This window comes from Podarcis cretensis (assembly GCF_951804945.1).
Source record: "Podarcis cretensis genome assembly, chromosome: 2".
Classification (NCBI taxonomy): Eukaryota; Metazoa; Chordata; class Lepidosauria; order Squamata; family Lacertidae; genus Podarcis; species Podarcis cretensis.
Window position 1 is genome coordinate 22,875,954 of NC_137171.1, and position 27,150 is coordinate 22,903,103.

At 40.8% G+C, this 27,150-nt stretch overlaps 1 protein-coding gene across 11 annotated transcripts in view; it reads right to left on the minus strand.

The window, feature by feature from the left end:
• BPTF (bromodomain PHD finger transcription factor) overlaps nt 1–27,150 on the minus strand; it is a 63,922-nt gene that overhangs the window by 16,554 nt on the left and 20,218 nt on the right. For 3 of the 11 annotated variants that reach the window (XM_079965311.1, XM_079965302.1, XM_079965307.1), the window contains exons 4-24: nt 25,674–25,883; nt 25,208–25,396; nt 22,985–23,158; nt 22,536–22,738; nt 21,768–22,123; nt 20,716–20,847; nt 20,284–20,413; nt 19,342–19,477; nt 18,720–18,971; nt 16,015–18,391; nt 14,511–14,635; nt 13,270–13,398; nt 13,011–13,161; nt 11,043–11,166; nt 8,853–9,105; nt 7,793–7,954; nt 5,693–5,844; nt 4,567–4,690; nt 3,571–3,791; nt 2,030–2,261; nt 875–1,803 (exon numbers count right to left, since the gene is read on the minus strand). In XM_079965311.1, coding sequence (XP_079821437.1) covers nt 875–1,803; nt 2,030–2,261; nt 3,571–3,791; nt 4,567–4,690; nt 5,693–5,844; nt 7,793–7,954; nt 8,853–9,105; nt 11,043–11,166; nt 13,011–13,161; nt 13,270–13,398; nt 14,511–14,635; nt 16,015–18,391; nt 18,720–18,971; nt 19,342–19,477; nt 20,284–20,413; nt 20,716–20,847; nt 21,768–22,123; nt 22,536–22,738; nt 22,985–23,158; nt 25,208–25,396; nt 25,674–25,883 — 6,761 coding nt within the window. The remainder of the gene's footprint in view (nt 1–874; nt 1,804–2,029; nt 2,262–3,570; nt 3,792–4,566; nt 4,691–5,692; nt 5,845–7,792; nt 7,955–8,852; nt 9,106–11,042; nt 11,167–13,010; nt 13,162–13,269; nt 13,399–14,510; nt 14,636–16,014; nt 18,392–18,719; nt 18,972–19,341; nt 19,478–20,283; nt 20,414–20,715; nt 20,848–21,767; nt 22,124–22,535; nt 22,739–22,984; nt 23,159–25,207; nt 25,397–25,673; nt 25,884–27,150) is intronic. The other 8 variants (XM_079965304.1, XM_079965303.1, XM_079965309.1 and 5 more) reach the window with 7 other exon arrangements.

Below are 27,150 nucleotides of genomic sequence, written 5' to 3' on the forward strand. Positions count from 1 at the left end.
CAGGTAATTTTAAACCTGAGTGTCACAGAGATTAAACCCATGGCCAGTAAAGTAAAAGCGACCTTGATTTGCTCAGCAGTTGCCTGTGCAATTCTGGTGAAGGGAAATAGGAGCCCTTGATTCCTTCTAAAGCTGAGGAAGAAGCAGATCAGGAGGGGTGGGGTGGGGTGGGATATTAGCTGCAGAGGAAGATTTGATGGAGAAGTACGTGAGCTAAGAGTGAAGCATTCTCAGAGTTTCAATTAAAGAGGACTACAAAATGCTTTTGAAGGTCTCCTTCAATTTTGTACAGAAGCCTTTAAAGTATTTTAGATGTATGGCACTATAGCGGGGATAGCCAACATGTTGCCCTCCAGATGTTGTTGGACGCCAGCTTCCATCAGCACCAGGCAGAATGACCAATGGTGATGGGAGTTGAAGTTTAACAAGTGGGAGGACGGGGACGTTACCTACTCTAAAACTATAGTATGGCAACAGAATTGACTGTGTATGAATTTTCTTCCCCCGATCCATCACTAGTAGTTTACAACACTAGGCTGCTATCATGCCAAGTCTTCTCTTCTACAGAAAAAATGTAGTGCAGAAATAGCGTGGAAGACTGAGCAATCAGATCTAAGTCTCTTCTCCCCTGAACTGAAGACGCCCTGGCAGCAAACTCTGATGTAGTAAATCATGACCCAGATGCCACCAAGTACTTAAAAAAAAAAACAATATTAGATACAGAACATCTGTTACACTTACAAAAAGGGACATGCAATATAGTTTAATAAGGAAAGACCCCTAAGATTTAAACCAAATGCACAGGCCAAAGGATTCACATGCATATAGCTTGACGGCCAAGAACAGGAGTGATAATGTCTTTGGATAAGTGTACCTGTTTCTGGATAATGTCACTCTGATTAGAAGCCTGGAGGGAGTGCTCACGTTTAATTTCAATATGCTGCTGTTTTTTCTTCTGCTGCTGCTCTCTGAGCTGCTGAACCCTTTGCAGTTGCTCTTGAACGCTGGCCGCTTGAACAGTTACCACGTTCTGGATCTGATGAGCTTGCACCGGGCCGGCTTGCTGAATCTGAATAGGCAACTGAAGTTTAATTTGCTGAGGCAGACCACCTTGCTGGGCCTGTATCTGAGCCACAACATGGGACTGGAGCTGAGAGAACACCTGGACTTGCTGCTGAAGCTGCGGGACTGTGATCACCTTAGTCTGCGGTGGCTGGATTTGCAGCTGAGGATGTGGAGATTGCACGGTAACTTGATTTACGTTTGGTGTGGGGGGCAGAGTTTGAACCGAAGTTGGAACCTGGGGCTGCGAAGTCTGGATTTGGATCGAAGGATGCGGCTGCATGGGGACGTGCTGTGGCGCTGGAGTCTGGACCTGAGCTGGCTGAATCATCTGAACTTTGGGCGGGGTCTGTGGGTGTACTCCTGACTGGGCCTGGCTTTGAACTTGAGCTAAAGGCTGCCCTTGCGGAAGGCTCTGGGGTGGAGTCTGAGCAGCGGCTGGAGTTACGGTTGGTTGCGATACTGGAGGCTGTGCTTCGGAGATGACTGGGCATGGAAGTGAAGCTGGAGGCTGAGCTTCGGTGGCTGCCTGGGCTTCAGCCCGAGGCGGAGATTGAGTAGGCTGCGTCTGAGCTGGAGGCTGAGGCTGAATACTCTGGGGTTGCCCCTGAGACTGGCCTTGGAGCTGACTCTGAGGCGGCTGGGGTTCAGGAGGAGGAGGAGGAGGAGGTGGAGGAGGAAGCTCTGGCGCTGGCTGTGTTTGGGTCTGTGCTTGAGAAGTTTGCTTCTGTTCTCCTGCAGCTGGGAAGATAAAAAGCAGGACTTACCTTCAGAGCCATACTAACAACAATCTGAGGAGCAGCTTTCCTTCTCTAAGAAGCCACCACAAGGCTTCAGCATTTCTAAGCCCGAAAAGCATTCCCTAAGAAAAACTACTTTTCTTTCAAAGCTGAAATGCATTTGTTTCCATTTAATATATATATATATATATATATATATATATATACATATGAAAAAACAACCCTACCTGGTGTTGAGGTGGAAACTGTAGTTGTAGTAGTACTAGCTGCAGTAGCTGCTGCTGCTGCTGGTGGAAGTGGGGTGAAAAGAAACCGCTGGATTGTACCATTTGGCATAGCTGCTTGCATTAGTTGTTGTCCTGGTCCTGGTATTACCGTGACACCCTGCGGGATCAACTGCAATTGCCCAGTGGTTTGACCTTGCCCTTGAATCACCACAGTCAAACCTTGACTGCCACCCTAAAAGTGGAGGAAATGTAAAAGTCAATACCCACAAAAGATCCCAATGGAGTATATCAAGGGCTTGCACTGTGTAATGAACTTTCCAGCCGGAATGGTTGGTGACACCCAATGTTGGTGCGTCCCCTTCTCTTCCCTGCAATCACCCACCCACAATTTACTCCCGGAGGCCCCCCCAACCTTTCAGAGAAAATCTTGATCGAATACACAGGAGCTGCAGGGAGGAGAGAGGATCCCTTCCACCGCTAGTGGATAAGATTTCACCCACAAGCTCTGGCATTTGGTTATTTAAAAGAGCAGTCTTTTCTGAAAAATAATTTACCACACCTGTAAGTTGTTGCAAATAAAGGGGGGGGGGGGGAAATTGAAAAGTTTTTCAACAACAAAGCTTACTGGGAAATGATATATATTGAATTGAAAAAGATGTTTAAAATAACATTTGTTTTAAAACAAACAAACAAACAAACAAAAAACAGCAGCCTTTCTTTTGGGAATTATAGGGGTAGAACTACCAAAACGGTATAGAAATTTATTCATATATGCGACTACAGCAGCAATGATGTTATTTGCTCCAAAATGGAAAGAAGAAGGTCCGACGAAAGAAGAATGGATACAAAAACTTATGGATTATGCAGAGATGGTGAAATTTACTAGAAAAATAAGAATGGATGGAAATGGTTTATTGAATATGTACAAATAATTTGTAAACAGAGAAAGACACTGGCAGCATTATTGTAATAACCTGCAGTTTCATAAGAGTAAATAATTTAAGTAGATGAATAAAAGAATAAGTTGTTAATTTAGAATATGCAGGAAATGATAAAAATAAATATAAGGAACCGCAGAAATAGGTGGAAGGAAGCAAAGTTTTGAAATGTTTTTTATGCGTGTGTGTGTGTGTGTGTGTGTGTGTGTGTGTGAGAGAGAGAGAGAGAGAGAGAGAGAGAGAGATTTTCATATACATTTCAATAGTTTTACAGTCATTTTAACATTTCAAAATTAGACTTCCTCCTCTTTCTGAGTTTTGAAATGTTAAAATGACTGTAAAACTGGAAATCATTAAAAAAACAAAAAGAAAGAAAGAAAAGTTTTTCAACAATAATGCAACAGAAACTAAACATATCATTTGAGAGCAACCCATTTACCTCACGTGGGAGAGGAACCTTAGCTTATGATGAATCTGTTCCAAACTTCTTACAAAAATGTAGTAGATGCAGTTATTAACTCAGAAGATGCCTGCTTTAAATTGACATTGCACGTGCAAGGAAAGGCAAATCATCGCCACACAACAAACATCACGAAAGCTTACCTGTCCTTGTGTGAGCTGCGTGAGCTGCGCCATTGTAAGTTTCACCTGACCCTGTTGAGGACGAGGTGGGTGTGGTGATGCAGCTTGCGGCTGCATGTGCTGCAAAGGGGCTCCTGGAGTTGTCACTACCTTTGGATTTGCAGAAACGGTGGTAGCGCTAGACACTGCTGTGGAAACAGGCTGACCTCTGATTATCTGGGTCACTACTTGCTGGGTCTGGCCTGCATGGACATATCATTTGTATTATTAAGAAGCTGTTCCCAACACAAGAAGCCTCTGCGAAAAAGAATTCCAAGGCTGCTTCTCCCTCCCATCTACCAAGTTCCATTGACCAGTAAAATCACTGGGTCTATTGACCAGTCGTGTGCCTCCATGTCTCTTCAAAGCCATGAAAAAAAATGCAGCCTAGTATTACCTTTTCCTCATTCTGCAGCTTAGTTATAATATATGCCAACGTGGCTAAGCTTTGGTCCTCTGGATGTTGCTGGACTTCAATTTCCAACAGCACAGCCAATGGCCAGGGATAATAGGAGTTGTAGCCCAACTGTATCTGAAGGGCCGAAGCTTAGCCACTCTTGATAGAAGCCAGGATGTACAGGAACTAGTTATGGAAGTCCAAGAAGGGTTTGGACTCGTGTTTCTGAAAAAGAAGCCTTCAGTGCAGTCTGCAGTGGATCTCAGCTTTTCTAACCACAAAAAAGAAGGCAAAGATTCCTATTGTCTAGCAGAAGCACCTTGTCTGAACCTAAGAACAATCTGAATACCAGCCAGAGTATTTATCGTATTTGTGATTCAGAAACAAAAATAAGTAGCAAAAGGCATAGTGCTTTCTTTTTAGTATTATTCAGCTGACTGGCCCGAAATGTTTAAGTTTTATCGGTAATTTAAAGCAAAAACCCTGAATTAGTGTTGATGATACTTCTTTTTCTTTTTTTAAATGAATAAAAAAGTCATGGATTTCAAATACTGGAGGTTTAAAAATCAAAATTAACCTACTAGTTGGAAGAATACCTTGCTGTACCACGACAGGTGTCCGAATGATGGTCTTTCCTAATGCTGATTGCTGAAGTGGGGTCCTTATGACTGTCATCCCAGGCCGGAGAGGTGTCCCAGCCATTACCTACACAAGTTACAAAGGAAAACAGTGAAATTTTTCTTGAACTAAGGGTAAAGGCAGAAAAGGCAAAACTTATGTCTATACATATTGTGACTCGTATATGGAAAACAAAACAAAACACTTTTAAGAAACCATTTTTTAAAAACTGTTGATCAGGTAAGCAAAAAGTTGAAAAAAGCAAAACATCCCCCAAAGTTAAATATAAAATGTAACAATATATAACAATATAACGAGAAATTTTTACTTTGGGTTTTTTCCCCCCTAAGCTTTTTATTTATCCAAAACACTTTTCAAAAGCCTTTTTAAGGCTCAAACTGCATTACTTTTTCTCTGGTTAATCCACCGTTCTTCAAACATCTCCATTCATATTTCTTTTCATGAAGTTTTATTTATGTAGTGCAACCCAAACATTTGCAACAATAATAAAACTCCAGCGCTATGAAAAATGAAATCACGTATGTATTAAGAAAAAACTGGAAGAAACGACAGACTGACCAAGAGAAACACGCAAGAGGACCCATAAAAGAAAAAATCCCTTGGGGCATTCTTCAAACATGGGTAGCAAGGAGACCTGAACCGGCCCAGAAGCCAGCTGATTTAAAGCAAGTCCCCATGGTAAAGATCTACTGAGAGATAAGTGACAAAAGTAGACAATGGTCTAGTTCGTGCATAATGCTCAGCCAGGCCATGACTTAGCAGAAACATGCAGGTTCCTACAGCAACCGTGGCTTAGCCCCAGGTAGTGCTGGAGGAGAAGAAAAGTGCAGCGGATGCAAGCTTTGGTCCAGGATGCTGGCTTGGTGTTATGCGCAAACTGCGCCAATGAGTGTCTCTTAAGAAAACCAACAATTGTATGAAATCCGAGGTTTAGATTTCAGATTTTTAGGTCCGAGTTCTGGCACTGTAAATAGTTTCTAGATTAAACGCCATCTCAAATGGAGTCCAAGAGCAACCTTATTACAAAACTACAAGATCATTAATCTTAAACAACAACAACAATCTTACTTGTGAAGCACTCGTTGTACACACCGTCCCTGTGTTATTTGGCCTAATAGTTACAGTTGCTGTCCTCGGCTGGAATGAAGTAAATGTTTGTTGGTTTGATCCAGTAGTTGATGGAATGATACCCAACACTTTCTGCTGCACTTGAACTACACCTATTTGGGAAAAGTATTCATCAATTTAAAAACATTACTAAGTAAAAGATTAACACCCTCTTGTTTTAGGTGATGTGACTCACCCTGCAGAATATTTATACAGGTCTCTAAAGAATGAACCCACATTCAGGAGGGTTTGTACTGGTGTGCAGTAGGGAGAATTGACACATGTTCACTTAAATAAGAACCACACTATGCCTCAAACTTGTACACCGCTAAAGAAAATAAGCAATATTAGTCGCTGAGAATAGTTCTAAAATTTGAAAGTTTACAAGGGAGTTAAAGCAGAAGAGCAGGTCTTAGTTTGGGTTTAAAAATGATTTAACAGACACATCTTGTAGAAAACCTGCGAGCATAATGACAGCTCCTTCTTCAACTGAGAAATCGGGAACGGCACGAAGGATACACCTATCAATTCTAATCTGGCACAGACATCTTTCGATCTTCCCTAGAGAAATGGTATTTTGGCAACCAGTATTTTGGCCAACCAGATTCCTTGCTAAATGTATTCCTTTATCATGGTTAAGACAGAAGAAAGAATTCACTCGTTGGAGGGGAAAGGCAGTGCATGATCCCATGGTTCTCTCTTAATTGTTTAACTACCATAAAGAAAGTCTACACGTTACATCTGTATCTCTCCAGATAGCAAAGACAAAACTCAAACGCATAGGTAAGTCTTTAATTGGTTTCTGAAACTGTAGAAGAGGGGGGAAACTGAGCTCCCTTGGGGAGAGAATGCTACAAAGGGAGCCTCAATGCAAAGAAAATCCTGTATCTCCTATATCATGTGACCGACCCACATATTCCAGCTGATGGGACCACTAGCAGGGCCTCCCCTGCAGATATGAAAGCACAAGGCATTACTTGTACAAAAGGCATTCCTGTAAGTAATTGGGCCTAAAGCCTTTTAGGGCTTTGTACACCAGTAGAACCACTTGAATTGAGCCCACTAGCACACAGGTATAGTGCAGTATCTGGTTGGATTGGCCACTGAAGCTACCTCTGCTCTGAGTGTTATCTTAGAAATGAGAAGAACCCGTCCCTTCAGGGTGCTATATCACCCAGAACTGTCTTGTCTTCCAAATTCCTGAACTTGGGAACCAACTTCCCATAGCACCTCCATCTTATCAGGATTCAGTTGGTCAGCCCGTATTCAGCCAATCATGTCTCCAGGTACTGGTCTAGCACTTTCACAGCTTCTCTCAATTCAGATGGATTTTTTTTGGGGGGTGGGGGGTGGGGGAGAGAAAGAGCAAGCAAGTGAGCCTGCTGGGTGTCAACTGCGTATTTGGCACATGGTGCTCCAAATCCCCAGCTAACACCTCTGTTCAGTTTCGTACTGGTATTAACTAGCATGCCGTCAAAGTTAGTCCTGAAAGTAGGCGTGGAACTGCTGCAACACAGTGTACTCAACCAGCAAAGCCTTTCCATGGTCAACTGCAATAAAAGTAAAAGCCTGGGAACTCTCTAATATAACCATTTCCCAACATACTGAAAGGCATATGCAGCCCTTCTATTAAGCTTGAGAGTAGGTTTTTTTCACTAAAGTCTTCAAAAGCTGATAATGTGGAACATTATGTAGGTCAGCAAAGGGATATCAAAGATAGATCATTTCAAGCAGGAACAAATTCCCACTGGAGAAACTTTAAAAAGCTAGAAATGTGACCACTCAATTTTCCTAGGAAAATATGTCTTTGGAACCTTCTTGCATTACATACCAGACAGGCACTGTCTCTATTGTCTTTTTGGCCCCTGCTGAAGACCTCCTTTTTCTAAAAAGTCTTTTAAGCGGGTATTTATTTATTTATTTTTAATTCCAGTTTGCATTTGCATGCATGTTTTGATGTTTTCATTGTTGAAATCGCTTTGTGATGCTTTATGAAAAAGCGATTCATAAATGGAATGAGCAAGAAAGAAAAGAGTTCAAACTGCAACGGCGTTCTCCTACCTCCTTGAGTGGCTGGGACGTTAACAGCAACTATCTTGCTATTTGCTGGTAGAGGCAGCTTTGTTATCACTTTGCCTGCCATAGTCACTGGGCTGCTTGCAATCTGGAAAGTCTGACCACTGCTGGAAATAGTTGTTGCCGATGTAGCAGTTGTGCTTGTGGCTAACAAAACAGGAATGGTGGTCAGTTTCTGTTTTCTTGAGACAGGCCACTAGCAGCAAGTATCATCGCAGCATTGTAGAAACCTATGGCATGGTTGCCTTTAAAATGCTGTGTGCTCTAAATAATGTCTCTTCGACAAGGAAAGGTCTTAAAAGCTGGCACTTTCTTATGAAGATTATAAAATATTGATTGGTCGCAACAGTGGATAAAGAAATGCTTCTTTAAAAAAACAAGCCCCATCTTTACAGTACTTCAGTTCGTCCAGTGAAAATTTTCAGGACAGATGAAACAGAAGGGCTGCTTCATGCAACTCAATTCATTACCACAAGGAATGGTGACATCCGTACATGAATTAAATCTATAAACTGCTGCTAGCCATGACAGCTATTTCAAACCTTTATGACAGAGGCAACATACCTTTTTGAGTATCAAAATATAGGGGTAAGCTTTCCCCATCACCACCATGCATTGCTTTGAGCTTCCCTGTGAAACGTGACTGTTCTCTTGAGGAGACAGGAGTACTAGGCTCGATGAATGAGCCTTGGCCTAAACCAGTTTATGCCTTTATAAAGCAGTTGAGGCACACCCCATACCCCATGTTGACAAATGTGTTAACCCACAACTACAGCTTTTAACAGAAAAAAAGTCTTCCTTCCCCGTTCAAGGATGTAGCTGAAGAGAGCATCGATTAGGTTTTATATATTTTGTGTGACTGCTTCCCAGCTACAAGCTTATCAGCGGTCCCCTACCCCGCTGGAGATCATGGCTAAGAGATGCCTGGGCATATGAACCACCTCTAATAGTACAAGTAAAAATTTGGTTATATGTGTTTTGTTTTTAAAGGGTGAAGATTCTCCGCCTTTTTTTTTTTTTTTTTTTTTTAAACTAACTCATTTACCTGATGAAGACTGGCCTTGTTTAACCCAGGTAGCAAAAGTCTGGTGAAAGTTCTTGTTCTGCTGGAATGTTACTGTAGCTGGAGATCCCACTTTAGTAGCAAGCACCACTTTGGTTCCACTAGGAATAGAGCGTGGCAGTGGGCCAACCATAACTTTCTGAGGAGTGGAGACGGTGGTTGCCGTACCGCTAGTAGTCGTAGCTGTAGCGGCGCCACACACGGCAGGCAACTGCTTCTGTTGCTCCAGTCGCTTCTAAAGGAGTTAAGCAGAGGGGTAAAATGAAGAAAAGCTACCACTAGTCCGCTCTACAATATCAACCCTCTCACCCTATGTTAAAAAAGCACACTAAGGCTGCTGTGATCTTATGAATGCTCATTGGAAAGCAAGTCACGTTAAACACAGCCGGACTTGCAAGTAGGTGTATGTCTGTACCACGTGCTTCGCGTGAAAGTCATTTCAAATGCAAGAATTTTCAAACATGAGACGCCACTGTATTTGCAGACAGAGCTAGCAATAAGGCGGCTTCCAAAGAACAAGTGTTCACAAGTGCCAAGCTATTATCTGCTGAAAGTCTGACTAGATCGGATCTGGTGTACCGTAGCAGCTAGGAGACGCGAGCTACAAAGCAGGATGCCTTTGCTTTGAATCTCTCCTCTTGCTACGACCGCTAGGGGGTGTCATTTGTAACCTGTAGCTGGTAATAATACTGATCTGCTTTAGGATTTCATGTAAGAGATCCTGCACCCTCAAAATTGGGGTTGGGTTGGGAAAACACCCCAGAACAGCATGCAGGGGAAGATTGTTCCATATGTGAAGCTGATATGCTTGCACAGACACTGTTTGCCTTAGAATGATGCTGAATTCCACCTTATTTAAAAATGTGTTGTACAGGGTTTGTGTTTAAATTTTTTTTGGCGGGGGGAAGGCCAGGTTATATTAACAGAAAACCAACCTATATAAAGCAATTCTTTCAAAACTTAACTTCAAGTAAATAGCCTTTTCTAATTACATTATTTAATGTTCAATAATGTACAGAAAGGTGGTTCATAACTAAACATTAACCAAATCAATTTAAGAAAGATCAATTTAAGGTAGACTAAAAATCTGAAAGAAATATTATCTTCATTCTCATTATTAAGTGGTTTTTAACAATTTGAATAGCTGTAATCACTACAGTGCTTGGTTGTATTTCTATTTGTTACATGCCCCTCATATACACAATGATTTGCTATAAAAATAACACATTTTTAGAGAAAAGGGGAATTGGTTGGGGTTTTTTCCTTTTTAACTGGAGCGACATTGTATCAGCTATCTAAAGCAGAAAGAATGGCTTTGTAATATGAACTCACACTTGTCATTAAGAAATTTTAAGCAGTCACTGAAGAAACTATTATTTTGGTGGACATTTTTGAGTTGCCTTCCCTCCGTGGGTGCTACCCTTTTCATTTGTCTTATTTTTGTATGAATATGGGTTTGGTTTTTATTATAATGTCTTTTGTTTTGAAAGTCAAATGTACTAAAATATATAAAGCAAGCAAGGAAAATAAATAAATAAATAAATAGGGTTGCATCTTAATTCATCATTAGCTACCCTGAGTGGACATTTTGTTGAGAGAGATAGACATAAGTTTTCCAAAAAATAAATAATGAATGAGATGTTTAAAAAGAAGAATAAGTATTGAAATAACTTTGCAGTGGTGACACCATTCTTTACTGGGCAAACAGGAAAAGTTACAGATTTTTATGACTGCATGCATGCATCAGAATTAGGAGACTGAAGGTGTATCCACTTTTTAAAATACCGATTTATACAAATTAATAATTTAGTTTTCATTCCAACATGGAAGCATCTCCGATTCTATACTTAGCAGGATGTCAAACCTTACTTCCACAAGATCTAGGTTATTTAGGTATCTTAGCAACATCTACCCTGACACTTTTGTAAGACTGAAACACAACCCTGAAGGAGAGAATCAAATTCCCACTGTATGTGTAATATTAAGAGCACATCAAATGATTAATTTTAGTATCGCAATCTAGTTTTTCCGATAGGGATATGGAAATATTTACTCAAATGAAAACATTTGAACAATTCTGTGTAAGAAAGAGACACTTCCATGTTTATTTTAGGATGCACAAATGCAAGCAATGCAAACTTCAACAGGCGGGACTACCAAGAGCTACCCCACCTGCTGGGCAGCCAATCGCTGTTGTTTTAGTTGAGCCTCCATTTGGGCCTTGAATTCCTCAGCCTTCTTCTGTTCACTAACCTTAGCCTGTTGCTCAACTGCTTGTGCCTTTTCCTTCTCCACTCTGTCAAAGAGATGAACAGAAAATCACTACTGGGCATTGCAAATTACTACAAAACATGCATTTTATACCAACAGCCCTTTTTATGTGATAGGAACCAATTCTCAGTGTTACTGAAATGCTACATCTAATTTCCAGAAATTTTCTAGTGCCGCCCTGTTGCATATAGGCCTGCTTATGTGTGAACTTTCTTAAATCTGGCTGTCACCTTCTGTCTGTTTAATGGCATGCAGCTCCCATGAACATTCTCACAGTTTATGCACTTTTACAAGAGAAACTCTATGGGTTGGATCCAGAGTTGTACTTCTGTTTGCAGAAGAGACTGAGAATCAGCAAAGGCTTGCACTGAAGGGGAGAAGAGGGTGATTTTCATTTTATTTCCCCCTTTCCCTGCAGCCACCAGACCACCTTCTACAATTTTTTCTAGAGGGTCTCCTGAATTGGCAAAAATCACTTCCCTCCTCTTTCTCCTGTGGAGCATCCCAGGGAGCTTCAGTGAGAACGGACTGAGCTTAAATCTGAAAGGAGACAGAACTGTGTGGATAAGCAAAAAAGGCAAAGGGGTGGGGGGCATTGTCCAAAAAGAGTGCGTGTGTGTGCTGGGGGAGGGGGAAGCCCAGATGGAATATACTGAACGTGCACCGGGTGGCTGGCAGGGATAAATGTCAATAAAGAGGCCTGATGTGAAGAAAAGCAGAACCCAAGTTGCAACAGAAACCATGAAAAACATACAATGTAAGGACACACAGCACTGTTGCCATGATGAGACAAGAAAGGTTGAAGTTTAAGAAGTTGAGTGTAAAGGGATATCAGAAAGTAGGTGTATTGACTATGTAAAGGTAAAGGTAAAGGTACCCTTGCCCGTACGGGCCAGTCGTGTCTGACTCTGGGGTTGCGCGCCCATCTCGCTTAAGAGGCCGGGGGCCAGTGCTGTCCGCAGACAGTTCCGGGTCACGTGGCCAGCGTGACAAGCTGCATCTGGCGAGCCAGCGCAGCACACGGAACACCGTTTACCTTCCCGCTGGTAAGCGGTCCCTATTTATCTACTTGCACCCGGGGGTGCTTTTGAACTGCTAGGTTGGCAGGCGCTGGGACCGAGCGACGGGAGTGCACCCCGCCGCGGGGATTCGAACCGCCGACCTGACGATCGGCAAGTCCTAGGCGCTGAGGTTTTACCCACAGCGCCACCCGCGTCCATTGACTATGTAGAAAGCTAAAAATATTGAAACTGTACAGAGATGTCATGAAGCTGACAAAAGCAGGGGTAAAGGCGAAAGGAATACAGAGACCAGGGAGGGAATGAATAGGAAACAGTATGCAAAACAGCTAGAGCAACAAATGGCTGGGGAACAAAAAGAGGACTGCACAGTTTAAAGTGTTGGGAGTCGTATCTGATGTTGCACAAGCAGAAGGCAAGTTTCTCCCTTTTCCTCTGCCTGCACTGAATCACCCAAAATGTCAGGTTCTCCCAATCTCCTGGAGAGGATTTTGGGTAGAAAGTCATGGAGGGGGAGCGGTCTTCCGCTTGCTCAACAATAGATACCACCCTTAAGTGTTTCAAATTCACATACTGATTGCAATTAGCCAACCAAATATTTGGCTTCATATCTCTGGTTTCCCAGTTTTCCATTAACTGACAGCAGGGCATGCCAACGGAAGGTATATCTATTTGATGGTGTAAAGTGTACTTTTGTTTCTACTTACTAGAGTGCACACATAGTTCAAAATAATTTTGCAGCTTTAAACTTACTATTTTAGATATTAAATCCACACCCAACAGGATATTTACACATCTAAATACGTTCAAAAAGCAAGTCAAAGAGCTTAATTTTAAGCTGTTAGATTACCTTTCAGAAAATGCTTTTATTTCCCATAGTTCTAATTCCTCCTCCGCTACCCAGGTTTCAATTATAACAGGGCCAGTTTGTTTTGGAGTTTCTGGCCTTTTGGGTCGCAATGCACTTGATCGAAGCCCTTTCCTCTGAGGCGTAGGAGTTTCTGCAGGAACAGAAGAAAAATTAATATTCAGTTTAAGTATCTGATAGCGTCCCCCTAAAGTCACATACTCCTCTATAAGTAACTTGGGAATTTTATATTCATGCTTACCTTTGGGGGCCTCTGGAACACCAATCGGACAAATAATTTTCCGTACACAGTACTCCGATCGAATTCCATATGGTCCAACATCTCTTCGCTTGATTATTTCAGTTGTTGTTATTTCCGTTTCTGATGTGTCTACAAACATTCATTTCAAAAGTTTCAATTGCAAGTCTAGTAAGAAATGTTTCTCCACAAATTCTGGAACAACTTATTCTCAAATAACATGGTTGAAATATTGGCATTTTGTTAAAAAACAGTCCAGATTTATTTTCAGTTAAAACTTATTATTCTATAATTAGAAAGAGAAAACTTTCCAGTTTGCTAAACTACAGTGTCCCCATGATGTCTGACACAGGTAACTGGTTTAAGGTTCTTTGTAAATCACGATTGCAAACCACATTTTGATATCTGTTTGTAGAGAATACTAAAACACAGTTTTCTGGTTTAGACCTCAAAGTAACTGTGGTTTAATAAAGCAGGAAGTCTCCTCTGTAGTCAAGTACAGACAGAAGGAGCATCTGAGCTTGTGTCCAATGTATCCAATGACGTTGCCCTGACAGTGCAAGGACTTCCACCTGCACAATGCAACGTTTTCTACCTCTCGTTGCACACCAGCTGTGCCCCCCCCCAAATCAGTTTTGGGTTTCCTCCAACCCTTCAGAGCAAACTCGGGGGGGGGGAGGGGAGAGGAAGTATTGTTGCACAGGTGGAAGTCCTTGCACTAACAGGATGACTTCACTGGATACAACCCATAGTTTGGTCGACTGGGAATGTTACACCTGAATCTGTGCTCAATGTGACTTACATTCCCTGTTCCACTTAAAGACACGCATACCACATGGAATCACAGAATCATGGAATTGTAGAGTTGGAAGGGAGTATTTATTGCCAGGAAGGAATGGAACCAGTGAAATACAATGACTCCAGTTCTCATCTCAAATGATTCCAAGGGGATAATCAGCATAGCCAGACCTCACCCTCCCCAAATCTCCTGATGAAGATTGCTTAGGAGGAAGGAAATTTCAGTGCCAAACTGGAAACCAGACTGAGAAGGGTCTAGTGAATATGACAGAGGTTATCATGGATCCATCCATGATAAACTTTCTTAGGAAAAAAGCAAATAAAAAAACAAACCCCTTTTGCTTCAAAAGACTCTAGTTTGTAATGCATATTACAAGTTCTGAAATAATATTTAACCAGCAATGTTTTTATAAATTAGCAAAATTAAGTATTCCTAAAATATCTACCTGTACGTGTAGTTCCTCCACCAGGTGGGGGTTTAGCAGCCATGTCATCCCATTTCAGACATGCCCAGAGTAACCTCAACATAAGGCTAACCCCTGCCAAAGATTTTACAGTTTGCAGTCGGTATCTAGAAAAATAATAATAAAGGAAGTCATGTAAATCACTTCTAATTTTACAAAGCAGATGGTCTAAATGCCATAGTTCTCAGAGATAAGGCAAAGCTTCTTAATTTACAGCTAAAAGTGAAGTGTATTTTCATATAAATTACAAAAATCTGTGGTACTCATTATACAGGCCTGTGCTATCATATATTGGATCTTGCTTCATGCAAGTTTTTAGAATGAACTAAATAGGTCCAAAATATTTCTGGAACAGAGGTCCACATAATAGCTGACTTTTTTCTACAAATATGTAAGGTATTGGGTGACATCCAACGTCATGCAATCAGACTTTGCTGTAGTCCCTCCCAACACCCCAACTTGGGGGCCGCATGCGAGGGAAGGAAGGGAAAGTCCCATTGCACCAAACAGAAATGCATTTAACTGCTTTGAGTTTTTATTATAGTCAAGCAGTATAGAAATGCTTGACTATGGGGTGTAGTGCTCATCTCACTTTTCAGGCCGAGGGAGCTGGTGTCTGTCCGCAGCTTTGCGGGTCATGAGGCCAGCATGACTAAACCACTTCGGGCGCAATGGGACACCATTATGGAAACCAGAGCACACGGAAACGCCATTCACCTTCCTGTCGCAGTGATACCTATTTATCTGCTTGCACTGGTGTGCTTTCAAACTGCTAGGTTGGCAGAAGCTGGGGCAAAGCAATGGGAGCTCACTCCATCGTGCGGATTTGAACCGCCAAGCTTCTGATCAGCAAGCCCAAGAGGCTCAGTGGTTTAGACCACAGCACCACCTGTGTCCCTCCCCTATTTAATAATCTAGATCAAGGCAACTTTGTAACCTAAAATATTTTGTCTCGCAGATAACTAAACAATCTGTTTTTACAGAATATCAAATCATTTTTGCTACACCCATTTTAACTGATTCAAATCGCAATCGTCAGGTCAGGCTTTCAAGACACCTCCATATAGGTTCTTGTGTCTTAAGGAGAATTTATTCAACGCATATAAGACTAGGAATGTACATGCCAACAGTGTATCATCTGCCCTAACTCTTCACCCCGCTGCATGGTAGATGCAAAGCTGCCATATGTACACTGGCTGTTTCCCACCCTTCAATACTGATCCTAGTCTTTGACAGTACACAAAACTTTAAGCCTGGAAGCAGGGTAACCTTTTAAATTGAGCATACCTGGGAAACGAACATTCCTGCTAGGTAAATTCAGCTCAAATATCCTCAAATATGGAGGACCAAAAAAATGTTGGTTTAATATTTAAAAGGGATAACACCTGAAGTGCCGAATTTTCATGCTGGATTATAACACGCCTACCATTTGTACGAAGACATGTTCTCCCACCCAAATGATTTTAAAGAGCTGTTAGCACTGTACCTCCAAGTGATACCAAACGTTGGTCTCGGGGATGGATATGGCCAAATATCCAAAGCAGGCTTCGCAGTATAGTTGAAACAGGGAACCTCTCTGATCCCTCCTCTTCTTGCTAGCTTCTTCAAGTCGTCATTGGGCAAAACAAATATGCTCTTTTTACTGCTTTTGGTAACAAACTTCCGGTAAGATGGCAAGGCTGTTCCAGAACGAGTTTTTTTCGGCCTTGAAAATTTCATGAGCTTCACTTTGTCCCTTGTGGAATATTCCTTGCTGACTGTCATAGAAGTCACCAAGGTTCCCGCTGCAGTAGTCAAGGAATCCGTCACTGTTGCTGTTACCACAGTTTTGCTATGCTCCTTTACAGAAATGACGTCAGTATTGCTATCTGTAGTGGGAGAGGTTAGTTTTCTTACAGTGGTCGTGGTGGTCATGGTGGTGGTTACAGTGGATACAGAACAGTTTTCCATGGATGATACCCCACTTTCCCTATCTTCCTTGATGGCTGACAATCCCGATACTTTATAAGTAGTTTTGGATTCTGTAGAAACAGTTGACGTGGTGGTCACTTCCGTAACAACGGCTTTTACTGCACTTTCTCCGTTGACGCTTTCGATTTTGTTGCTTATCGGTAATCCATTCTGATCAGCAAAGTCATTACTCAAGCTAGATTCCTCACAGGAAATTACAGGTGATGGAGCAGTTTTCGTAACACAAGGTGGTTCAATCTCCATGCATTCGGTTTCATTATATATATTGTTTTCACTGGAGGAATGGAGAGATGTGATAGATGTGTCATCAACAAGGCTAGACCTTTCAGGAGAACACTGCTTTCTTCCAGTATTTTGATTAGACTGAGACATATTATCTTGAGGCAAATCATTGTCTCTAGAATCACCACCCACAGAACTCTGTACACCTAACTTACTGACCAAATTATCATTTGCATCTTCCACTGCAATATCACCATTCATAAATGGTTTTAGAGATTCGTTAGAAGAAAATGATTTGACCAGAGGGTTGCTTTTGCTAATATTATTGATTTTCGAGTCAACGCCACTCTCAGTTTGTGCAAGTGTCTCTCTCTTTAAGCACTCTTCATTAGGTAATACTTTAAAATCAGTGTCTTTCCCATTAATCTGAAATGCTGCTGACTTCCCCTTTTCTGTTTGTGTATTCAATTCCCCGTTTTTATTATTATTTTTGTCAGCAATACTCTTAATCTGATCAAAACACTTGTTGATGGAACTCGGTGGGACACACTTCTCCTGGTCTTGCTTTTCACCATTTGTTTCAGTGATTTTAGTCTTCACCACCTCATCAATAATATTTTCTCCAATCACGTCAGGAATTTGGGCTTCAAATGCCTTTTCTGAAATTAGCTCAGTATGCAGTGATTTTAGGCCCCCGAGAGTCTGCTTTGGATTTAATGCAATTTTGGGTTCGGATGCATCTGCAATGTTTTTCACAAGACTCTCTTTTGCTTGCAGAGATACCATGCTGGGATGATTTTCTAACCTACAAGCTTCTGCAGACTCACAGTCATGTTTTTCAGATGTTAACACTTCATTTCCTATCTCGGTTGAAGATGAAGTGACTCCTTCACAGCTGCTTTCAGTTACCATTGGCCGAATAACATTTCCGCACTGAGACTCAGTATTTGCTTGCTCCAAACATTTTGCATTGTCCTCTAAAATACCAGATGTTGTTGTTTCTTTGTTTTCTATTGGTTTAGGGTCTTCTGTTTTCAAACAGTCAGTGCTTTTCTCCTTACTCTGCACTTGAGGGTTATCCGTATCCATGGATTCAGAAACACTTTCATTACTATCCTTTGCTTTCAAATTTTGAGTATCTGGACACTGAACTGAAGTTGCATCTGCTTCTCCCTCTAAAAGCCTATTCAAGCAAGGCAAAGATTGGACTGATTCACTGGTTTTGGTAAAGTGGCGATTGCTAGGTGACAAGCGGTCTTTAACAGGATCTTCCATTTGATTTGTATCTGAAGTATCAATTCTGCTTTGGGATGTCAAATCTACTTGCTTCTCATCCCCTGCTTTAGGTAACTGTAGGTCATCCTCACTCTCCTGTTGCCTCAACAATTTACAGCCTGAAGAGTTAGAACCAGATTTGAGCTTTATTCTTTCTAGTCGCTGCTTTTCCTCAAGTGTAAACTGTTTTACTCTCCTTTCAAGCAGTCCATCGAGTTTTGATGATTTTACTTTCCTTTTGTAAAATGTCCTTAAGTGGAAACTCTCACTGACGTTGATTAAATCCACATTGATTGGGGCTTCCTCATATTTTGTGGAGGTATCCACTTTCACTTCATCAACCTCCATAGATTCTTCCTTGATGTCTTTATCACCTTCACCAATTTCTTTCTTCTCTGTGAAGAACAATTTAAATTCAGTAAGACATTTTGGTAATTACTGGGTCTTTCCGACCTGTTTCGCCTAACCCACATGGTTCCATTCATACACATCACAACTATGTGTGACCACAGCAATGGGAAGTGGCTTCCATATGTATGCAGGTGAATGTGTCAACGGGACTTTAGTATCCGACATCCACAGTTTCAGATTTTTTTTTTTAATGCCCCCCCCCCCGGATTGTTCTCAGATTTACATAAGCACACATACATTCTGCTAAACAGAATTAATCCGTGTAAACCTAAATACTCACCCACCCACCCATATGCCTTAAATGCTTAATACCTTCTTTTGCATGATCTGATTTTTCAAAATGTTTGATTTCAGATTTTTCTTCATGCAGTTCATTTTCTTCCTTGGTTTGAGCTCTCTTTGTGGTCTCGGAATTTTCAGTTTCTTTTTGGTCCTTCTTGTGTGGCTCACGGAAGTGTTTTATCTTTTCTTTCGAAGAACCATGCTCGACCTTCACTTTTGCTGGAGTTTTCCTTTTATCCAGTTCACACTGTTTTTCTGGGATGGTAGTAGTTTCACTTTTTGCTGGTTAAAAAAGGACACGTATATTTATTTATGAGATTTCTATGCCACCTTTTCAAGCTCTCAGGGTGCATGGATTAAAGTGAGAATTAAGTTACGGTGTGTAACGAAAGTATTCAAATGTATTGATTCTTGCACCAAAACACAGCATTTTGAACTCAGAAATATAACTGTAATTAAAAAGACAAAATTCTTACAACAGAATACTCAAAACTTAGAATGAAGAAATACATGAATGCATTTGAGTATCCCAAAACGTTAAAAAACGGAGCTGTTCGAGAACTGAGGTTTGACTATAGTGCTGAGAAGGCCTGTTTATGATGCAGTAACTAACAGTAAAAATTATTTCAAAGCAAAGATATTTTACACTCACCTGGTAGTAATTTCCTGTAATTGACATTAGTATTTCCTGGTAATCTTGGTACAAATCTATGAACATGAGTTTTACTAATCCAGATCCATCCACCATACCCTGTTACTCTATATTCTTCTCCTTTTTGTTTCCAAACCTGTAAAGCATCACAGACACATTTTAAAATAATAAATTTACTTTAAAAGCTTATATACAATTACAAAAATAAAAGATGGCTTTTCAACAAACGCTGCAGGAAACTGCTTAAACTGTGGCTACAACACAGATCTGCAACATAAATGCATGAAAAAGGACTGAGCACACTACTAGAACTAGCCTCTGCTCCCAACAGTAATGCACATAGAAAAGCAACAACATTTTAGGGATGCAGATTTGCCATGACCAGTTGGGTTCCTAGAACCGCGATTTCCACACAAAGAATACTAGGGGTGTATCTATGCAGCTACTCAGGCCTTTTTTTTTTTTAGAAGGGCTTATCAAAGGGTTCCACATAGACTTCTTAGTGATTGTTATGGATAGCTCTTAATAGATAAATGCTACTATATTTTGTTTTTAGGCTTTTTTTGTCATGGGGCTAGAAGGAAAAGGAAATCATCTTCATTGAATAGATGGAGTACATGGGATCTTGACCTGTCTCAAATTTCTCTTACACTTGGAACTGGGATATGTAAATCACATCCTATGCACATACAGTATCAAAGATGTTTGGTGAAATCTCTCTTCTATCACCTGAGTAAGATTACAACCCATCATGGACTAATATCCAATTAAACAATGGCCAAGACACACAAGTCAGTCTCAAGTTCTCTCTTTTCATCGATCCTATTACTCTCCATGTTAAAAAAAACCACACCCAACCCCATACAGCCTTTTAAATTTAATAAAGGAAGAGCAGAAATCTGCTAAAAACATATACTTAAGATTACTATGCAGAAACTGTACCTGATGTTTGATAGGAAATGTGTATTTCACCCATGTTGCTTGCTGCATGGTTTCTTCTTCCTCTTGTTTTCTTTCCTTCTTTTTCACTTTTTCCTTTTCTTCTCTTTCAATAGCTGTCATTCTGCGCAACCTAATCGCAAGATACACATTCTTTTGGGCCAGTTATACTACAAATACACAAACAGCTGCACGCTGCTGTACAAACAGCGAATGCAGTTGAGTCAAGAGCATTTAAAGTACACTGTTGTTGAACTTTCAAAGTAGTTTTTCCATTGCTGATTAACTGACATGAGGCAACTTCCAGGTGGCGAACATATTGCAAAAATTGTGCCCGTGAATTTTCAGTGCTAAAATGGTGTTAAAATTCTCCAGTACAGTACTTGCACATATTTTAATGTAGACTTATGTTTTTCACTCATTCAGACATCTTACCTGGTGTGTCCCAAGGACTCCCTCCAGATTGGCAGCATGACAACTGGCTTGATTGCACATTCCAATATAGCTAAAGCCAATGCAAATTCTCTAGGTTTACTACACATCTGCACAGCCTTGATCCAATTAGACCTACAGGTGACAAAAATATTATCAGCATTTGCTGCATACAGTAGGATAAATGCTACGTCAATAGCATACTTTAAAACAAAACTGCCCAGAGTGGCAGGGGAAACCCAGCCAGATGGGCGAGGTATAAATTATCTATTATATATTATAAAACACTATCTCTCTTCATTAAAATCCCTCCTCAAAGTGTTTCTATGAGGATATAGCAAATTATTTGTGCTATACAGTGGGACCTCGGGTTAAGTACTTAATTCGTTCTGGAGGTCCATACTTAACCTGAAACTGTTCTTAACCTGAAGCACCACTTTAGCTAATGGGGCCTCCTCCTGCTGCCGCGTTGCCGGAGCCCGATTTCTGTTCTCATCCTGAAGCAAAGTTCTTAACCTGAAGCACTATTTCTGGGTTAGCGGAGTCTGTAACCTGAAGCGTATGTAACCTGAAGCATATGTAACCCGAGGTACCACTGTAATTCAGCCTGCAACAAAGCCTAAGTGCATGCAACTGAGACAACTACATCAATTTCCCTTCTTTTTTTCCATTTCCACCCTGTCAACTTTTACAGTAAACTCATCTTCTTCAGCTACCCTGCAAGTTGATGGTGCTTAACTTATACTAACTTACAAGCTGTATACTAACTTATGCTCAGAAAAAGGGAGCAGGGCATTTATTTATTTAGCAAATTCCAGCTTCTCACGTAGCAACCTGTGCCCCTGAAAAGCCTGCAGACAGCATGGAAAGTGTTCCTGAGGGAAACGAGCAATAGGTAAAAACTATTGTGCCGCTCCCCCCACTGCTTCCGCCAGCAGGGAAGCTCTTTTGCAGGTTCCTGCACAAATGGTTCATACAGGAGAAAGTCTGGATCCAACCTATATAATTTTAGAAACCACTGCATTAAAAATGATGAAAATCACAACTATATTCACCTGTGGGAAGCCCAGTTGGGGTGAAGGAATGAGGATGGGATGTTGTTCTCTAGCTGAATTATTGTTAATCTCAGGGTGGATATCGTGAGAACCTTTGACCCGTGGACAGAGCCATTCCATTTGAACTCTCCAGCAGGACTCAGACAAAATTTGTGAGAGAGGTGTCGCCTCTTGTCATGATCTTCCCGGTGCTGATGCTTGTTCAAAGCAAAAGAATTGGTGGCATATTGATTGTGGTACACACGGTACTTCCCTTCTTGGCCTAGTTTGAAATAATTGCTGATGTTTCCTTTCATCACTATTTCTTTCTTCGTGTTCAGTCGGGAGATTTCTCCTTGGGAATTAACCACAAGGACCTTATTGAAATAAAAAACAAAATGCACACAAATTTTTAAAAATTACAACCTTTGGTCTTAGATTTTAGTGTTAGCCCAATCCCTGTTATCTTTAGGGAATGTAATGTTGAGGATTAGAAAATGCAGCTCTTAATCTATAAATACATGCACAGGATGAAATAGGCTCTGACTGTAAGAACTTAGGCTAAGGATAAACTTGTCTTCAAAGTTGATTTTCCTAAAGAAACAAACTCTACTTATACCCAGGAGTAGGTTCTGTTAAAATCAATAGAGCTGACTTTTGAATAGCCATGAATAAGATTGTGCTGTTAATTTTCGCCACCCAGTAGAAGCCACCAGGTGACCACCTTCATTTTGCTTTCTGTGAACAGGAGTATTTCTGCAGTAAAAAGTCTGCAAAATTAACACAAACCTCTTTGCCTTCTTTAAATAGCTTATTTGCTTCATGTGCAGCAGCAGCAACTTGCTGACTTTTCAGCTGGCTGAGTTTGCTATCCGGATTTCGTAACCTGGTGACCATTCGTGTTGAACCCGGCGTGCCTCTTCCAGTGTTTGGAGATTCACTTCGTTCACTGTTAGATCTATCCCCTGTCAAAAACCAAAACAAACCACCCACTTAAACAGGAGACAGAAAGGCCAATTAGTACAGATATTGCTGAAACGTGTCATTTTAGGAGCAGCAATCAGCTACTCCAGGCATAGGCAAACTCAGCCCTCCAGATGTTTTGGGACTACAACCCCATCATCCTTAGCTAACAGGACCAGTGGTCAGGGATGATGGGAATTGTAGTCTCAAAACATCTAGAGGGTCGAGTTTGCCTATGCCTGAGCTACTCTAAAGACAGACTGCTTTATTTTTACCTAGCTCCTCTGAGCTCTGGGATCCTCCTTCAATATTTTCCACTTCATCAGAAGCCTTCATTGATTCATCCTGCATGGAATTTAGTACATTGCTACAGCTGTTTTCTGGATCAGACAAAAGTGCTTCAGTGGAAGAACCAACATTCAGGCTGGGAACCATCTTAGTTGTTTCATCTGTGAAAGATAGGAACTATTTATGTACATAGTATTACCTGAAGGGCACTTTAAAATGCAAGATGAACATCCTGAAATCAAAAGGTGCTGAAACATCAATAGTATGAAAATATAAATGATAATTTCTTTCTGAATTTAAGTCAACAGGTGTTGTATATATTTTAATTACGTGCACCTTCTTCTATAAAGAAAGCCACTATATTTCTTATTTTAGCTCAACAGTTAAGCACATTGTTATTCCTGCATTTAGCAAACATGATTAATAACCAAATTACACATTCTGAAAAATCCCATTGGGGAGAGTGGGAGAAGAAGAAAGGTTGAATTTGTATGCACTCCCACATTAAAAAAACACAACCTTTGAACACTGAAACGATTACATGGGAAGAGGGTTGGACTACAACTTTTCCCAGATACATGTTTTACATAAAGGGAGCTGTATATTTTGGTTAGGTGGGAGAGCTTACAGAGAGGATTACTGAAGACAGTCTCTAATGCACAAAAGGAATACGTAGCAGACATGAGTAAGAGGATAGGAAGGAATAAACAAAAGTATTTTAATTATGAACAGAACTAAAAGAGGGGCAATTATTTTTGAATCATTGCTATCAATCTTATCATGAGTCACCTGAAATCAAGGATGAAATATCAAGATGGCCAGCACTGAAGATGATACCACATTATTCAAGGCAGTAAATTCTCAGATCACTGGGCAACAAAACAACTCCTAACAGGTTCCTAACAAGCTGCTGAGGCTGCTAGCTGGGCAAGAAACATCCATAAAAACAAGCCTGTACATATTGCTGTGGTATTCACAACTTCTGCAGTCGTGGAATAGCACCCTAGAGACATAGTTTCCCAATTGGTCTTTATATCTATCATATAAAAATAATATATTGCCGTCATTTCTATACAATGATGCTTTCCCCCTATTTACACATTCTTCAAATCTTTCCGAAAGAGGTTCACATGCATGAGATCGATGACACTGATTCTGATCTATTCACATTCATTTCTGTCTGCATACTCTACAATCTCGGACATTACACCAGGTATTTTTACCGTTGGATGTCCCCAACATGGCATCCATGGGATCATGCTCTGCCGCCCAAGAGGCTCTCACTCCTTTGCATACCACACTAAAATATGAGCCAATGCATTCTGGGAGTTCTAAAAATAAACACAGTGCAAATCCACGCGAAACATAATTTCAAATTCCCCTATGAAGAAAGAGTTTGCCCATGTGGAGGTAATGTGCCTGAAGACTTACTCTACTACTTACTGGTATGCCCAATCTACGAGGACTCAAGAACAAAGATTTAAATCTCCCAGTTGGGAGATTGAGATGACTATGTGATAAACTTTTTATTAGGGAACAAGTCTCCTTACACCTCACAAAAAGTGGCCTGTTTTGCCTTTAGAGCGGGAATTTTAAGGAGAAAAGTTTGTGGGGATAAGTTAAATTCTTTGGGGGATCAAACTCTTATCGGGCAGGACGCCTGATTTTAATAATTATTTTAACCATGTCATGCATTTTATTCTGCTTTCATTCTGTTTTATGTATTTTATCATTCATAACGGCTTCGGCTGAAATAAATAGTAGTATAGTGGTACCTCGGGTTAAGTACTTAATTCGTTCTGGAGGTCCGTTCTTAACCTGAAACTGTTCTTAACCTGAAGCACCACTTTAGCTAATTGGGCCTCCTACTGCCGCCACCCCACAATTTCTGTTCTCATCCTGAAGCAAAGTTCTTAACCTGAAGCACTATTTCTGGGTTAGCGAAGTCTGTAACCTGAAGCGTATGTAACCTGAAGTGTATGTAACCTGAGGTTCCACTGTAATCCCAAATATTTGAAGGATGCAGCAACACAAGTCTATCCACATTAAATCTGGGATACTATTAATTCAGTTGAAGACAAATATATCAGAGTGTCAGGGATGGCAGTGCAAACAAGCAGCACAAATAGCATACACTGTAAGTGGTTTTAGGCCATTTCCATTTCCATAACTGTTATGATCCTCTAAATTACAGAGGCATTTTTCTGTACCTGAGACATTCTTGAGGGCCTCTGATGTCACCAGCTTCTTGTTCGCCTCATTATCATCCAGGATTTCTGACTCATTTCCGACTGCACTCTTTCCTTCAGAAGTACTAGACTCTCCAGCAGGAGGATCTACGCTGTTGCCTCCAACAGCTGATGTCACAGAGTTGCTTTTATCTATAGCATCTGTTTGCTCTACAGTAACAAATGGGTAACAAAGTGCAACAGGTGTTTTAAAAACTGGCTTATACCAAGATGCCAAGTTTTACCTACACTGAAATGAAAGTTTGTGAAAACTGCTTGGACTATGTCACTGGGGAATGAGAGCTGATTCTGTGATGAGAAGAATGTCTGTCTAAAACTGAAATTGTTGACAGACCAAAAGATACAATAACAAATGCTATTAAAATGAAATACACTGGAGTAAACACTACTGCAGAAAATATGTTAATTTCGCAAGTATCGTCTTTACCTTCCTTTCTTCCTTTTTCAGAACTTTCATCTGGTGGCGTTTCTTTGTTTACATCCAGCAGTTGGTTCGAAAGTTCCTCTTTGCCATTATCAGTATCTGTACTGTCTTTATTCTCAACACTAGCCTTTTCCGTTTCCGTTTCATCAGCTATTGAGCTTTTATCTTCTGGTATTTCCCCCTTTCTGGCTCTGATTGCTTCCAGAATCTCTTCTAAAGCAAAAAATGGACAATAGACACCTAGTTCAAAGACTAGGGGCTCCAGAAGTATCCATTTTAACCCCTGATAGACCCATCTAACAATTGGATACATGGTCCACAGTGCAACTGACATTTGTGAAGTACTGTTTGCACATGTAATTTTTAAAAAGTCATTTAACAGGTGGATTACAAGTTGATACAGGCGACTCTCAATTTACATCGGGGTTATGTTCCAGGGATAATATGGAACATCAAAATCTTGTATAGTCAAAACACACTGGGTGCAATGGCGGACGGGATTGCCAAAGTTTTTCTTCCCTGGACCCTCAGAGCCCCCCTTTATTTTGCCAAGTGTGTAAAGTTGAATATGCACAAGTTAAATGCACGTAAATTGCAAGTTACCTGTATACATAGTCTCAAAAATGACAGGGATTGCAAACTGAATGGAATTTTGTGTACATCACTCAGTCAATATGGATAATCTACAACTCTATAAACAATGTCAGAGAACATGCATTAATTGCTATTGATTCTGCAGATTAATTGAAGTTTTGATAACATGCATATATAGTAACCTAACAGATCTACAAATCTGTGGCTCCTGGACATTAATCTGGCTCCAAACATGCAAAGACTGAAAAATAAGGCTGAGCTGTGGGATTATGGAAACCTCAAGTTAGCAACTCTTCCAACAAGGATGATAATCAATCTGACCTGCTCCTGCCCTCAGTTATTTATCCGCTGCAATATTTTCAGTGCTCTAGAACTAGACTCAGATCCCAGTGCCACCAAGAAATCCATTTGGTTTGAAACAAGTGCAGACTTGAGAAGAAAGCTGCGCTCTTCCAAAAGGCAGGTTTCTCCAAAAGCAAAAGGATGCTCACTGCAAAATAGGGTCCTCAGTTTATGTCTCCAGTTGTTGCCCTGTTTTAAGGCACCCAGCCTAGATGTAGCCAGTAATCCAACCGTTTGCAAAGAAACAAAAATTTGCTACAGCTGTTACAAAACAGAACACTGCCAAGAAGGGATGGTTGTGAATAAAAAGTATGGAGCAGGTGGTCTTGCCCATACTGACCCACTTAAGACTGAAGTATTATTTCTTCTATAAAGCAGTGGAGGTTTTGTAAATGCCACTAGGTATTATGATCAACTAAGGAAACTGATAACGGACAAACACTATACTGGTGACTATTTTTCAAAGGCACACTATAGCTAGCTATATTTAGGAGTGAAAAAGACAAGCTTAAAGTCGTCAGGAAGAGCTCTGTAGACTACAGGT